Genomic DNA, 16,853 nt, shown 5'->3' on the forward strand with positions numbered 1-16,853 from the left:
GCAGCAAATTATGAACTTTGCACAGAGTTAAGAAAACACTAATATTTACTGCTCCTGTACCTCACAAGCACTTGTGAAATCATGTCTATGCATGAGTCTAGATTCTCCATTTCATGTCTCATGTCTGCCTCCATTTTTACAGTTTTCTTGGTGTGAATTTCTGTTCTACAGCAACAAGTTTTCAATGTAATGTTGAGTGACGTGGCAAAAAGTTGTATTATGATCAGTATGAAAGAATACATCTCAAATGTCATATTTTTAGTGGCTTTTCATGTGTTAAGATTTAGATGTTCTTACTGTTTGAAATAGGAAAAATAAGATTATGATCTTTCTATTTCAGTGATGTCTTTATTGAAGATTTTGTTGCAAATGTGTACATCTCACATGTATTGAGTGGTTTGTATCTTTGTGGTTTTGTTTTGGGTTTCTTTTGTTGTTTTGGGGTTTTTTATAAACAACAAAACTGTTCAGAGATGTGATGGGCAAGGTAGACTGAAACATGTCTTGTGTCATTAATGCTGTCTATACAAGGGCTAGACAGATGGGCTTTTTTATTTCCTTCACTGCACATAACACTAGCCGTAAATAATTTCTTTATTTTGTATTTTTACAAGCACCACTATTGTACGGTAGTGTATACCCAAGACATTACGTGTCCAACCATGTAGATCAGTCAGTTAACTTTCTTAATCCAAGAAAGAGAGAGACCAGTCATGTCTTTGAGTGGCCTCTGTGATCAGGGATTCTTAACTCTAGGCGTGCCTGTGAATGGAGTTTATTTTCAGTGAGGGTAGGTAGTGAACCATTCAGTAGAACTGAACCCCTGCTGAGTGTGGAAAAACTGGGGACACCTGAACAAGGCCTTGTCAGTGATTATCTGGTGCAACTGGGAATGGTGTAGCACACTGCTGCATCTGTCCCCCTGATTTCCATGAGTGCAGGGAGGATGAAGGGATGCTATTGTTTGTTAGGAGAGAACAGTTTGTTTTCTCGAGCCAGATGTGTACATCACAGGCAATTGTAACAAAAAGTCATGTGTATCCTTGAGCGTTTCATACAGCAGATGCAACCATCAGGAAGTCTACAGCTGAACCTCTTAGGATAAACAGATAAATATTAATTTTGATCCATGAAGAGAACTCGGACTCCAGCTCAGGTGTATCTTGTAGCTTACAGGCAGTACTTCTCATGTGACTGAAGAATCAGCTGTCTCTCATTCTTTGCTTGAAAACAGTATTTTTGAACTCAGAGCAGTTGTTCTGAACATAATTTTTTTACTTCTTATGCTGCCATTTCATGGCAAGTAAAATTGCATTATGGTGCATGCTGCTCTTGCATTAGCATTGCCACCTGGGTCAGACTGATGGTCTGTTATGTCATTATCCTCTGTGATAATATCAAAAAAGATTTCTTTGAAGTCCGTGAAAACACTGGAACTGTAGAGTGATTGAGTGGTCAGATAATACCAGCCCACTTTATGTAAATCTTGGTTCAGGAACTTGCTAAACCACAGGTTTTACCTTCGTTGCTTGATTTAATAATTCATGATGGGTTGGTCTTGCACAAATTCACTGTTGAATGTACTTAAACTCTTCACATTCAAAACACCCAGTGACACAGTTTTTGCTGTTTTGTGTCTTAGCTGATCTTTCATCCAGCATGCCTTGGCTTCTTTAGTTGGCCATGTGCAAGCAACTTGCTGAAAGGCCCTTTGAAAGGCTGAGTTGTCAGCTGAAATCTTTTTTATGAATGAAGACAGTTCTCTTCATAGTCTTAGTATGTTGTGTGTTGGCTTTCTAGACATTTTAGTTGCTGTACTTTTGTAATTTTTAATTACTCGTTCAAACATATTGATGAGTGTAAATGCTTATTCTTTTGTCATTTTACTCATCTTCAGAGTAGTTTTTAAGGTTACAACACATTTTTTCATCTTTTCTGTCTAAAGAGAGGGCTTCCGCATCACTCACTGTTCAGCTGTTTACAATAAAACTCAGTGCAGGCTGGCAGATTTTTTTTTTTTAGATTATTCCTGTGGCTCCATTGTCATAGCTGCTTATTATTTTTCTAAAAAGTTGTTCAATTTTAGCTGCTAAAATTGAACAGTATATAATAATATATATAATATATTGCTGCAGACATCAGAACTTAGTTGCCTTAGATGAAATGATATCCGTATCTTCCAGTGGGACTTAAGGATGAGATATAATTCAGCCGTGCTTTGTACTGTTCCCAGAAAAATTTCAAGCTGTGTCTAGAATGTTTTCTATTTTCCTTTGCTTGGAGATAGTAAAACTAAACTTACACTAATTATTTCCTCTGGGGGATGAAAGGCACACCTCAAAAGAGTTGCTAGAATTACAGTCCTGTAAAATTAATCATGATTACTCTTTTAACTCTAGATTTCCTACTCTTTGCCAGTAGTTGCTGGTTTGGTCCATTAAAAATTTATTCTTACCTGTTTACTTACATACATAATCAACTTGGAGATATGTTGATTGCTAACATAAACTCTGTACATTATTTATGGCTCTAAATAAAAGAGGAAACAGATTCTGATTTGCAACTTCTCTTCCCCCCCCCCCCCCCTTTTTTTTCTTAAACTGGGGAATTTGAATGATTGTCTATTCCAGTTGTTTCTCTTTGCAAATTCTTCCTGAAAGTGTTGGGATTACTCAGGAATGTACAGAGTTCTGCTACTGAATCTGTTTCATTAATACAAAGTAATGCATCAGAAGATAGTCTTCATGATTAGTGCTTTAGTTTGATGACTTGGAATCAATACATTTAAATTTAACACTCTGAATGCGTGATGCAAGTAATGAGAATGATAAATATCTCGAGAGTTCTGAGTACTGTGTCTGGAGTTCCCAGTGTAGACTATCACTTTCTGTGTGGTGGTTCTTACTAGCACTTTCTAGTTCATAATTTGCATTTACATTATGTAGTACAAAAAACCAGATGTCTTCCTTAATACTTTTTGTTTCTGATACAAGAATTAAAAAACATCCTCAGAGCATGTCACGAAATATAAAGTAGGAAGATCCAAATTGTCTCCAAAAGATTCTTCAGGCAAACAGGAATAGAATTGTTAAGTAGTTATTTGAATTATGTTTAAAACAGTGTTCCTGAATGGAACCCTTTAGTCTTCTGAATGTTTACTAAAACAATGTAAATTGGGTAAATGGATTTAATCACTTTCTTAGAAGAGGGGGAGGAAACATGCAAAATACTTGAATTAGTATGGTTTGTTCTGTGTCAAATTTTATTTCTTTATATAAGAAGTACTTCAAGAGGAGCAATGCTATCATATTTTTGACATCCAAAGTCTTCATCCTGCAAGTAAGCAGTTGTCTGATATGATTTATATGTACATGCTATGCATGTGTAGAACTGAAATCTGAACGCTTTGTTAAAAATTCCTCAAGCTGTTTATGCATTCAGTCAATATGGGAAATGCTATTTTAAGTGCACATAAAATCAATACTCCCTTGTTTCTTATAATTCAGTATTTAAAAAAAAAAATCTTTGCAAGGCTTTTGAAGACTTATTTTTTCCTAGATGTATGTAGATTTAAAAACTTAAATCACTGCTGATCTTCAATTTTAAGACTAAAGTAAGTTTTCTGCTACTTGGAGAACACTCTTTTCCAAAATGAATAATGGTTTAAAAAGATTGTGAAACCAAATACCCTAACTCTTCTATTTTGGAAATCAGCCTTATGTCTGTGGTCGCTAAAAAATGGAAAAGGAACCACAAATTAGAAACATTTTTCATATAAGAAAGCATAATAAATCACACACTACGTTTTGAGATGATGGGTTTCTTTTCTGCAGAAATAATCTGAGGTCCTTCTCAGTAGGCTGATCGGTGTGCCCTGTAATTGGGCCAGTGTTTGTGCTGGTTTTGTCTTTCCTCACCTAATGCGTTGTACTGACCAGTACAGATGAGCCAGTTTCTGACATACCAAATTAGGTTGTATGCCTTTTTTTCTAATGCTGATACTGGTCAGGTTTTTTGAAATATCCTTTTTTAATTTTGACGTGAGATTTCCAAATAATGTTCGTAGTATCTTCATTTTGGTTCTTACCCCTCGTTATAATAGACTGTATGTTAGCCTTTTGTAGCCCTTCTCTGTACCTGTTCCACTTCACATTTAATGAATGTGAACAGCTTATTCCATTATCTCAAATGAGATAATAAATTCATCTCTTCTGTGTCCAGTGTTACAAGCATATGCTTCTCTCTTGCTTGTGAAAATACCTTATTTCTGGTGAAAACCAACCGTGGATTTCACTGTTTGTAAAATAATTGGCTGGGTAACTGGTACACTGTTCATTTGATGTCCTGGTTTTGCTTGTGTTTGAGTCACACTGATTGAACTATTCAGATTCCTGGATCTTTATGCTGCTGCTGTTTTTGGTTTCACCAGCTCAGACTGATGAATGCAGCATTTACAAATAGCAAGTGTGTTTCATCCATATTTCAGATGTCATCTGAATGACTGTTTAAGTTGATTCTGCTAGGAGGTGATTGGAGTGGAAAGGTGTAAGTCAGTACTTGCCTTGGTATTGCTCCTCTTTTCACATGGTGTGATGATTAAGACATCACCACAGCAATTTTAAAGAGTGCTAAGAGACTTTATTTTTGAATTGAAGAAAGTGGGAAGTTTTAGCTTTATTCGCAGATTTGCCACATTGTTTTGTTTGAGAAGCTCCAAACAAGTAGTGTACCTTAGGACTTGAGGGAGAAAATAAAAGGAAATAAAACTGCCCAAACCAGTGTGTTGGCTCAATAAACTGGCTCAGTCAGATTTCTCTTCTACTCTTACTTCCCAAGATTCTAGTGGAAATCAGTGTTTATTTTTGTTGAGTTGCATATTTGTCGTAATAGCTGAGTTGGAGTTTTTGAATAGTTTTCATCTATGGAAGTAAATGGATTATCTTTATAACAAGAATTGAAAGTCTCCAGAAGTTCATCTGTGATGTATTTTTTTTTCCTGTTTCTTTCAGTGACAGCGTATTGGAACTTAGTGTTATGCCAAAAGATGAGGACATCCTTCAACTGGTATGTTTATGAAGCTCCTGTTCAGAGACTATATTGACTAGACAAAAATGTTCTGTTGTTGCTTACAAAGTCTTTGAAGTGTACTATCAGCAAATAATTAAGAGTTTATCTCTTTGTCACTCCTTAAATATTTTCCTACCTTCTTGCCATGCCTGAAATCTCAGGGGAATCCGAATATAGGGAGTAGTGTCTTCACATGATATTTCTAGCATGTTAAAAAATACATCTTGTTTATATTTTTACTGTAATTTGGATTAATTTCCTTATGTTAGAATTTATGAATGGGATTGCTTCCTATAGCTAGGTTGTCCAGTTCTAAAGAATTTGAATTCAAAAATTAACACATGAAGCCTTTGTTAATAATTCACTAATTGTGAGTGGACTAAGAAATGTGATGAATGAGCCAAAGTTTATTACCAAATTTTTTAATTTTGACTCCTGTAAATGTTTTGTTGCACTAGTGCCTATTTGTTCTTGATTTGAACTGAGGTCCTGCATATGTAGTGAGATAATTCATATCCCATTTATTGTCTCTAAGTCCAAAAGAGCCTTGAATAATACGCAATATGTAAGTGCATATTGGGAAGAATCAGAAAAACACCTAATATATTGATATGCTCTAGTTTATTTTTAATTGGAAGCAGAGGAAAGGAGAAGATGACAAGCAGGGTAGATTTTCTTGTTAGTAGCTGGAAAAGTGTATTTTCTAATGCACACAGAAGTAGTAAGGTGACTTTGAGTTAAGAAAAACCTATGGGTTTCAGCAGCTGTTTTCCATTATTACAGATCAAATTAATGGGTAAAGAAAAAAAACCAAAAAACTTTGTTTTGAGTTAAAGTGGAGGTAGAAGCTAGTACAGGAGCTCTCCAGCTAGGACAACAAGCCAAGATTATTAGAATAGAAGTGATATTTTGAGAACATTTGATGAAGAAGTATTTCAGTAATCCAACATAGAAAATGTTGGGGGTAGGGTGTGAGTTTCAATTGCATGAATAAGTGGGAGAGAAAAGCTGTTGGGGTGTTTTTGGTGGTTGGTATTTTTGGTTTGGGTTTTTTTTTTTTTTTTTAACTGGAACTGTGAATATGTATAAATGCAGGAATAATGCTAACATTTAAATTTCCTGAATGCCATATGCATCTAATGCAGTCTTGTAGCCGTAACAGTGTAAGAATCTGGGCAAGGCAGGATTTGTAGTTTTAAAGTTAAACATTTGTATTTGTCTGGGTGAAAAGGTCTTAGGCACATCATCTCTCTGCTGGTGAAACACGAAGTGCAACCTTCAGGTGAAGTAGAGATGAAAAATAATTGGTTGGATATAACTTGTTGTACCAACACGTGAGATGGGGTCAGAGGGAAAAAAAAAGATGATTATTGTCATTGGGTAAGGAAAGGATATTAACAAAAAGAAAATAAGGTAATTATCCTTGAGGAGATTGAGGGGTAAAGAAAAGAGAAAAAATACCTGCCTGTGGAAGTTCTAGAAAAAGATTGGATATATGAAACATCTTCAGGTGTCAGTGTAAGTGCCGAGTGAACAGTCAGTGGTAAGGTACATGGCCCTTATTAATAGAGGAAAAACTTAAACCTGAAGTTGTGTTATGTAAGCTTATTATAGAATGTTAAATAACATAGTTGTTTTCTGTGACATCTGTCATATGTTTCACTGTAAGTGTCTTCAGATAGTGTCACTCATTGTAAACTCATGCTAAATACTGGTATGCTGCAAAAACAGAAAAGCTCCAAGCACTACTGGATATTGTGGTATGAGCTCATGAATGGTGTATCTAGGATGGAATAGTTTCATTATATTCAGGAATGATGCTGGTTGTGCTAAGTTTTATAGTACTTGGCAGTCTATTCCATGTGCTCATGACTACTAACATAGTCTATTCCATGGCTAGAAACACTGTTACTTGTTTCTATCTTTAGTTCACTAATTTTAAACCTTGAGTTTAGTCTTCAGAAACATCCATATATGTCTGTGAACCTCTTGGTATATTGAATTTCCTGAAAACAGGGATTCAAATCCATTCATCAATAGTAACAATGAAGTGCTCCAATCCACAGGCCATTGCCCTCTGTGGCATGTGAACAGTGCTTACTTGGAAGGGAATTACGTGTGAAATCCTGCCATTAGTGAAACCAGTGTCAGTTGTGTTTGTTCACTGGTGTTGAAAATGTCACTTTGTGGATGGGGAAAAGGATATTTAAAACATCTCTATCTATGACAAAAACTTGAACTCTTGACAACTGTGTATGTGTTGGCTTTCTCGTGCTCCTCCTCAGATTTGTGATTAATTTACTTAAATTTATCAAAAGACCTTATTTTGAAACATTTCTAGGTATTGTGACCATTTTTAAACTAGGAAGAGGAGGATTGTTTTTATGTCATGCTATCCTTGGTGTTTCAAATTTGATGTATCTATATGCAAATTCTGTAGCATTGTCAACCTTTTTTGACAGAATTTTGGCATCTTGTAGGTTTTAGTGCCACTGACTTCATGCAAATGGGAAGACACATTTAGGTCAACTACAAATAGTTCATTTTTCTCAAGTGTATTCAATGAAATTGTTGCTGTTTTGTAGCCTTGGGATAACAAGTTTAATACTAAAATACTGTTCAAATTTTGACAACTTTCCAGTTGTTCAAAAATTTTTGTGCTATGTGGAAAATACTGAAATACTGAAGGTGCTCCATAGAGTAAATTGGGTTTTCTAAGCCTATTTACAGGTGAGCATTATTATGACTTTTATCAGTAGGCTTTGTTGTGTCTAACACATATATGTTAGCCTGTCCTCAGTATGCAGGATTTTTGGGAATGTTCACATTGGAATTTACTTACTTGCTACTTGTTCCTTATATATATAAAAAAGAATACAGCCTACAAGTCACTGAATTTCTAAGTACCAGGCACTTGAAAATACCACTCTTTGAAAAATGGTATCTTTAATATGATCTGCATTGGAGCCATTTATTTGGAATTTTGTTTGTAATGTAACATATTAATCATTATATATAGTACTTATTATAGGTAAATAGATGTAGATATTATTTTGTTGATGTATATAACTATGTTGTATATACGTACTATAGGTAAGGTGTCCTTTTTTTTCCACCTTTCATTTTCTAGCACTTTTCTCACTGCCCACTCACTCAAAAGTTTGTCTTACCTAACTTTTAGCCTACCTCCAACAGTTTAATTTCTAAAAAACCATTTTCTTAGAGGAATTGCCCCAAACAGTAAGAGGTTACTTTTGGTCTTAGGTGTTGTCACCATTAAATTTTATAAATGTACAAATCTGTTGAAACATGCCTTAGCCTTCTGGAAAGAACTTTGCAGTTTCATTTACAGAAAGATTTTATTGAGCATTCCATGAGTAATGGTAAATATGGAAATAAAAGGGGGCTGTTTACTATTATGTTTTTGGTAAGTTTAGTTAAGTCTTAATCTTTCCTTAGAATTACAGATCAATGAAGCTGCATATCAGTAACTGAAAGTTGACTGCATTTGGACAGAAATGTTTCTCTTGTCATAGACAGTAGGGGAACCAAAAATCCTAGATGGAATGACCAGGAAAGTGAATAAAAGTGAATTGAAGCATAGGTTTTCTTTTTTGTTTTCCCTTCTTTCTAGTCAGGTGATATGGAAGTTTTCAGTGTATTGGGAGATCTGTGCAAAGAGAAGAGTTTGCTGCATTATCATTTCTGAACTTAAGAGATTTTGAGGAATTTGGTGATTCTCAAGGCCTTGTAGTAGCCTGAAATTGCCAGTGGTGCACCTATAATTTAAAAAAAAAAAAAAAAAAAGGAAGGAAAGAAACCCACAACAAAAAGAAAAATAACTTAAATGAGGAAATGTATCCTAGAGTTTTACATGACCCAGTAACCTTGTGTCTGACTGCAGGTCTGCCCGCAGTTTCAATGTTAAAGACTCCTTTTTTTTCCCCCCTTCCTGAGACCATCCAGTTGCATCAGACCTAGTGCAGCAACATGGCAAACTGTGAACTATTTTCATTTGTCTTTTAATAAAGATAGATACGTTTTTCTAAGTAGTTGTATTTAGTCCAGAGACTTGGAGCACTTTTTTGCTTCCAGATTTTGTGCTGACAGTTACTGATGTGCACAGAGGTTAATATTAAAGCTCTGGCAGCAAGTACAGTGAAAGGCAGCGTGTGCTGTGAAGACGCAGTGACCTAGAAGAAGAGACTTAAACTTTGTTGAACACTGCATATGTTAGAAAATACCATTTTCATCAACCCTCCTAACCACAATTTAGACTTTACAAGAAAGTCTGTTACACACCTTGTATTTGGAAATAAAATTTATTGGGCCTAAGGCATTAAATTTTGAATACTAAAATTGCACTGCCTTTAGGAAGAAAGGGTGTGTGTTTTTTGGGTTTTTTTTCAAATAACATTATCTGACTGTAGTGTTTAGGTGTCTCAGAGTAAAATGAAAGCAGTTGAGCTGTATTTACTAACATTCTTGCCAGAAAAAACTGTAACTAGAAAGTGTTTCCTTTTAAGAGAGCTGTAAACTTTTCTGGTGTGCAGTTCCCATACTCATGATGACTGTGAGAATAAGTTAGCTCCAGGGAAGAGAACAATTTAGTAGTAAAGAATCTGAAGCCAAACTAGTTGGAGAAGGAAAGAAGAATGCCCCAAGCTCAGTCTTGCAAGGAGTTGGGCACATTAGCGTCTGATTTATCAAAATGCTTATCACCAATTTTGTGAATAGTTCTGTTGAAATCAGTGTTGTTACTCATCCTGTAGTGAAGTGTAGTGAAGCACACCCATCCTCAGTGAAACATAGGGCTGCATGTTTTCATGGATTTGGGCTAAGGGGTCAGTTTGAGCTATTGAAAGTACAGGGTTTCACCATGATTCTTTCCCAGAGGAATCCTCATGCATTTGGCTGTTACTGTTCTAGCATCTAATGGCATAAAATCAAGGCGATAAAAATGGGACCAAAACCCTTCAGCTGAATTTTAAGTGGTTAATGAGATACCTTGTAAAATGCTTTATTTGCATAAAATGTATTTTGCCTATCATATGGCATGAATTACCTTAGGAGTTAAACCCTTTATGGTTCTACAAATTCACAGTAAGAAATTAATCCTTTACCATAGGAGTTTGCAAACTTCGTGCAAACAAAACCAGATTGCAAGGTGGGAAGAAATGGTACCCAATAACTGGAAACATGCTGAGTTCCTACTGTAAGAGCAGCAATTTTCTTCTAGTAATTGTTGCAGAGCTGTTATCCATCAGAGCGGTTAATGTCACTCTAAATTGCTGCATTTGTATGGTAGTCTTTTAAAACTGCCGTTGTTTTGAGAAGGTGGAAAAGAGCTCATAAAACATCTAGACTAATTTTTCGATCATGTTGAGACTTCTGAATAACTGCTGAGTAACTAGTTCTTTAGAAATTGAAATAGGCTGGCTGGTGTCTGAATCAGGAGCATCACTAATCTGGATATTAAAAGAAAATTTTTGTTTTCTAAGTTGCAAGCCTTTTTTTGTTTGGTTGATTTGGCTTTTGTTTTTTTATAAACACTTAAAATTCAGCCATACCCTAATGACATTTTTATGAATGTATCCTGTTGCAATCACTTAGAGATTAAGGTAGCATTTTCACATGACTTATTGTCAGAGAAACTAAAGAGAGTAATAATCAAACTGTGTTTTATGTGGTTGCAAAATATGTTAAATGTCAAAGCAATGTATGAAGTAATAAATATATTGGTGTATTTCACATTTCTTAGTCTCTAAACCTTTTCTAAAAATCTCATCACTTTGTGCTTAAAGCAGTTAAAACATTTTGTAGTAAAAAGGCTGATAATGCATCCTTCAGCGTGACATTATTTAGGACAGATCCATCTGTTTCTATGTTGCATTATTTCCTGTAGGCCCTTAATCAGAGTTATGGAACAAAGATATCAAATATTCTTTGTGGAACTATCACAGTCCTATCTGTAAATTTTCTCTCTCTTGGAAGTATGTTCCGCTTTGTTTCAGTGATTTGGGTGAAGTGAGGTTGAAAAGAGAAACACACTTCCCAGTAACTGTCTAACAGACCTGGCAGTCCGTCTGTCTGGATATACCTGCAATCATGGAAACATACTTTTTTTTGGGAGGAGAAAACCTAGCTGATATCATTTTGGACCCTGTCTTCTGAAGGTGATATTTTAATACCTGTGATAAATTTTGTCAAGAGCTGAGAACTTAATTTTATACTCATCTGTTGTCTTCAGCTACAATCAGATCACATCAGCTTTGGAATTTAGCCTTTGTGCTGTCAAAGTCAATGAAGCATTGTTTGTCAGGGGAATGCTTTACAAAAATGTAGATGGGGTGTATTTTCTGTTGGTGTGATGTGTGCATATCCCAGAGAAGTTGGAATATAAGCTGTTTTATCAGCTGTATAAATTGATAATTATTTTCTAATTAAGGGGCAGTATGTAATGGTTTTTGTTTGTCCTGCATGCCAGAAGGATCTCGCTCAATCTGTTTCAGGGTCTTCAGCATCTTTTCCAAATTTTATTTAATTCTTATAGTCCATCAAGATCTTAAATAGCCATTTATTTAAAGGTTTAGAAATACTTACCTTTTTACGCTCCTTCCCCTCATTAAATGTGTCAGTGGGAAGCCTGTCCTGATTTTTACTATGAGTGAAGGAAAAAAATTACAAATCACATGAGGAGAGTGTTTCTGCAGCATCATTCCTCTAATTTCAGATGTACGGCGTGAAAGCAGCTGCAGTCAGCTGACAGTTCGTGGTCATGTTTGGATATATGTGAGGAAGGGGCGTGCTGTTTTAAATGCATAATAAAGCCGTTGTTTCGTCACCAGGAAGCAGGGATGGATGGTAGCAGCCCAGGGAAATGAGAGACAGTAATATTGCTGTAGTGGAAGGGAAATCTCATTGCACAGAGCCAGAGCTCTCTGCAGGCAGCTGTAGGGATGCACCAAGGCAAAATGGCACAAACATATTTTGCTTTCTGTAAAGGTACAGGATAAATGTAAGGACCAAATATAAGCCTGAGATGGACATGCTCACAAGGAGGGTGAAGTTATTTTTTATGCTCTACTGCCCTTTATGTCTGTTGGTACCTTCCAGTGAAATCAGTGTAGCTGTATTTTTAGCTTGCTGTAGTCAACATCAATATGACAAGATAATTCTGTCTTTACATCTGTAAGCAGTTTTTACTGTGTTTTCCTGTTTTCTGCCAGCTGCAGTTTACAAAGGATGTCACAGCACTGGTAAGAAACGTACAGTAGCCATTTCTCTGATGGTTTTATAAGGCATGTTTTTCTTAATGATTTGTGAGAAGCAAGAATATGAAACAGCAAGTTTGGAAATGAGCTAGATAGTCTGAGCTGAATTTTCTTCATAATGCTGATCTCTTGGTTTGTGGTTTGTGCCTGTGTTATTTGGTCTGTTTTCTCTCAATGTGCTTTAATATTTTGCACTTTGCTAATGCTCGGTATAACATTGCAGCAGTAAATGCCTCGCCCTCCTCTGTACTTTGCTCTGTATTAATTTTATGGCTGCACTTGGGCTTTTATAACTGTCTACTATTAAGACAGAGCACACTGATATACTGGAATTGAGCATGTTACGATTTGAACAAGAAATGTTGTGATATGATAGCACGCCTAAGTGTGTAAAAGCCCTGAGAAATTATTTTAATCTTCTGTTACATTGGCAGGCTCTGCATTGGCTCTTTATTTCATTATGGTCAAACTGAACAAAGTCATGCTAAAGTTTTTCAATAATAGAATATTGTTTAAGTATGCTGTGTGCTTCTCATTGATTTATTATTTTGAATGTTCTGTTAATTTCACACTGACAAATTCTGCTTTTCAGAAATGCTGCGGAAACATACTAAGTGTAGTATAACCATTTCTTTCTTAGGAGTCAGGTTCTTATGCATGAAGATGCAAAGTGCACTAAGGAAATTAGAGATTTCAGTTTGGGTTTCCATAGTGCATGGGCAGTGGTGGCTATGTATGAATTTTCATAGTATTTGTACCTCAAAGTTAAAAATGCTGAATATCATTAATGTTTTCTGCAGTAAAATTTGCGTACCACGTACTTGCTGTCTCCTGTAAAATATAAGGTGACTTACAGGGTGTTGGCTCACAACAATATGTTACTGCTTCAATTTATTCATTATATGTTTAGGAACAGTGGCTTTTATGTAGAAGACATCTTAGAGGAGTATGTGTATGTATATTTATATGTCTGTACTTTTCATATGTACTGCATTAAGTGAACAGTTGTTTTACACCCTAAGTGAATAGAGAATTTTCTAGTGCTAGCTGAATTTATTATGCAGCGTTTTAACCTATTGATTGATGTGAAATTCCAGTTTCCAGCAATGGGAGGCTTAAACAAGAAGAATGTGTGAAGTATCATGTTAGAAAGCAAAATTAAGGGAGAGAAAAATACTGTGTTGTGTGCTCATGGATTTTGAAAAACCTGCCTCAGTGCCCTACTCGCAGTATTTCCTGGAACTGGTCATCAGTTCAGGTTTTTAATTGTTGAGGGAGGGAATGTATGTCATGATTTTGCTTGTTGTGTTTCTGCTCACTAAGGCAATGGAATGCTGTTTTTGTCTTCTTAACTAACATTTTGCCTAAGATTAGAGGGAGTGTGAATTTAGAACCTGTGTTCCCCTCCCTTGAAGCTTGTTCATGCAAATACGAGATGGTGAACTTTTCCATCTCCCTCACTGCTGAATACTCACTTACTCTTCTCTCCACAGGCATATTCCCAAGATGCCTACCTGAAAGGCAACGAAGCCTACAGTGGTAATGCCCACAACATACCTGAACCACCACCAATATGTTATCCACGCCTGACATCCACAGCCTCTGTTAAGGCACAAACTGGAGACAAGCTACCTTCTGACTTCTCGCTGGGGAAAAAGCAAGTCAGTAGACCAGTCCGGGCATTGACACAGCCAGAGAGGGCCTACAGAATGGAAATACAAGTGCCTCCATCACCAACAGACATTGCAAAATCAAATACAGCCGTGTGTGTTTGCAATGAAACTGTAAGGACTGTTATTGTGCCTTCTGAGAAGGCTGTAGATTTGCCATCTTGCAGAAATAACCATGCTGGTCCATCTCACAGGACAGAGGAAGTAAGATATGGCTTGAAAGATCAAACCAGTCTAAAAGCACGGACCACATCACCACCATCTTTAGTGTCCACTGCCATTGTACTTCCCCAGACTCCAATAACAAGACCAGTTGATACAACTGGAACAGTAAGTAAAGCTTCAAATTATGTAGTATGTCCAGAAGGCATCCCAAGCACTAGACCTTCTACTCAAGCCACAGACTCACCCTCAGTCTCTACTAATCACTACAGTTCTCCAACCTCCCACCAGCATATAGACTGGAAGACCTACAAAACTTACAAGGAGTACATTGATAATAGGCGCATGCACATGTATGGCTCCAGAACAATACAGGAAAGGTTAGATAGCTTAAGGGCAGCTTCTCAGAACACAACTGAGTATAATCAGGTGGTGCCAAATCGCACTGCTTCTCAGGTACGGCGCAGGAGCACCTCTCACGACAGGGTTCCACAGTCTGTCCAGATCCGTCAGAGAAGTGTATCCCAGGAAAGGCTTGAAGATCCTGTGTTGAAAGAATGGCCACGAAGTGCTTCACAAGATACTTTAACTTCGCCTTCAGTCAATGCTAGAAATCACAGGGCTCGGTCGTGGGATTATCTCAGCAAACAGGGTGAAGTGCTAGAAAATTTTCATTCTGAGAATATGATTGCAGATGCAAATGGAGATAGGAGAAAGACTTACAAATGGACAGGGTTTACCGAACAAGACGATCGGCGAGGTATTTATGACAGATCTAGACAACATGCATTTCATATGTCCCTTCGAGGCCAAAATTTTCCTATTGCTCCGAGTGCTTGTATTTCAGACAGCAGGAGAACAGGTAGTAGAGCTTCTCTGCCTGGTTCTCACTTTCAGAAAGTTTCACCAGATATTAAAATGTTACAGCCTTCTCGTGATTTGCAAACTCCTGGGGGAGTTTCAAAATCTGCAGGTGTTTCACAAGAGAGGTTGTCTCTCACACCAGCCAGAAATTCTAAAAATAGCTCTCTGAAGAACTCAGCTCCCTATGCAGCAAAACCATCAATTCCCCTTAACCAGGGCCTGGATGCTATTGCCAGCAAAGACCAAAGAACAGTAAATCACTTGCATCAAAGCAGTCTGTTAAACCAACAGTCAAGGATCCGAGCCGAAGGTGCCCCAGATCACAAAACAGAAACTGGTAAAACCATCCAACCTTCCTGTCTGGCTCCAGCTTCTGCCAAACTTGTTCAGCCAACAAGTGAGTGTTCAACTACCTCTGACAATGTAGATGGTTCCATCAGAAAAAAGATTCATGGTTTTGAAAGGGAAGATGTTCGTGAGTCTGAAAGTCTGCAAATGGATGTTCAGGGAAATGACAAAGACGCAGTGGTCATGCGGGACAAATCACCTTCTGGCCACCAAACTCCCCAGCCTTTGAGGCATCAGTCCTACATTCTTGCTGTAAATGATCAAGAGGCAGCCTCAGACACTACCTGTTGGTTACCTAATGATGCTCGGAGAGAAGTCCACATAAAAAGAATAGAGGAAAGGAAAGCATCAAGTTCCAGCCCACCTGGTGACTCTTTGGCTTCAATTCCTTTTATTGGTGAGTTAAATTATTTCAGTGTACGTCAAATGCTTTTCTCTCCTAAAGGTGATAAAAACCACCATGTCAGGTAGCTGACTGCTATTACTGTAAACTCTGAGGCTGAGAGGCATGGGAGATTTTTCTCATGTAGAATAACTTTAGGTTAGTAATGTAAAAATATTTTTCAGTGGAGAAAAAAAAAATGTTCTGTTTTGTTTGGGAGTCCTGGAGAATGAGTGTAAAAAAGCCTACAGTGATGTAGTATTTTTCTAGAGTTTTCCTTAACCCTCTGGAGAAGTCTGTGTTACATAACTCCATCTGGTTATCGCTCCACATAATGTTGTGATATTATGTATATGGACAACTAGCATTTGCAACACTTTTCAAATACTTTTACTTCTCTAGTATAAAACATATTTGGAATCCAGTAAAGACAGAATATGGATGTAAATCCATGTAAGAGTGATATGTGGGGAAAAAATAAGTTTTTCAGCTGAGTAGGTATGGCGAAAGCTTTCTGAGACAGATGGGGAATAGATGAAAGCTCTTTCAGGTGAAAGGATAGCAATAAAAAGAAATGGATTTGCAAGTAAAGATGCTTGTGTGGATATGAATGAAAGGGTTTGTGGAAGCAGAATCTGAGAAGGCAGAAAGATTTGTCTGTGTGCTGCAACACAAACAGGGTTGGAATTACAGGGAGCTTATGGGAAGGGGGCTGAAGAGGAAAAGAACTAAAAGAATGATTGGAAATAGAAAAAAAAGAATTTTGGACATGTGATGAATTAGTGTCTTTTGATGAAGAGAGGGTTACAGTGGCAGAGCATTTCTGTTCTGTTCAAGTAGTCAGTGCATCTGTTGTTTTTGTCCTGTTGTTGGGCTGGTTTTTCTTTTGTTGTGGCTGATTTAATCTTTTGTAGTCTGGATGTCTGTGGATCATTTTCCACAGGGGTTGATTAATACCTGACTCTGTGCTCTTGAATTTAGTGTAAGAAGTACTTAGAAAATACTGAATACTGAATTTTGATTCTCGAACTCATCTGTGTGAAAAACAACTCTTCTAAATGATCCATTTTTTTTTTACACATTAGG

At 36.9% G+C, this 16,853-nt stretch overlaps 1 protein-coding gene across 6 annotated transcripts in view; it reads left to right on the top strand.

The window, feature by feature from the left end:
- Window positions 1-16,853, top strand: part of ARHGAP21 (Rho GTPase activating protein 21) — a 120,971-nt gene that overhangs the window by 73,412 nt on the left and 30,706 nt on the right. For 5 of the 6 annotated variants that reach the window (XM_039548498.1, XM_039548497.1, XM_039548500.1 and 2 more), the window contains 3 exons: window positions 5,010-5,064; window positions 12,297-12,326; window positions 13,835-15,782. In XM_039548498.1, the coding sequence (XP_039404432.1) occupies window positions 5,010-5,064; window positions 12,297-12,326; window positions 13,835-15,782 (2,033 nt within the window). The remainder of the gene's footprint in view (window positions 1-5,009; window positions 5,065-12,296; window positions 12,327-13,834; window positions 15,783-16,853) is intronic. The other variant, XM_039548499.1, reaches the window with a different exon arrangement.

Source organism: Corvus cornix, chromosome 2 (genome assembly GCF_000738735.6).
Source record: "Corvus cornix cornix isolate S_Up_H32 chromosome 2, ASM73873v5, whole genome shotgun sequence".
Classification (NCBI taxonomy): Eukaryota; Metazoa; Chordata; class Aves; order Passeriformes; family Corvidae; genus Corvus; species Corvus cornix.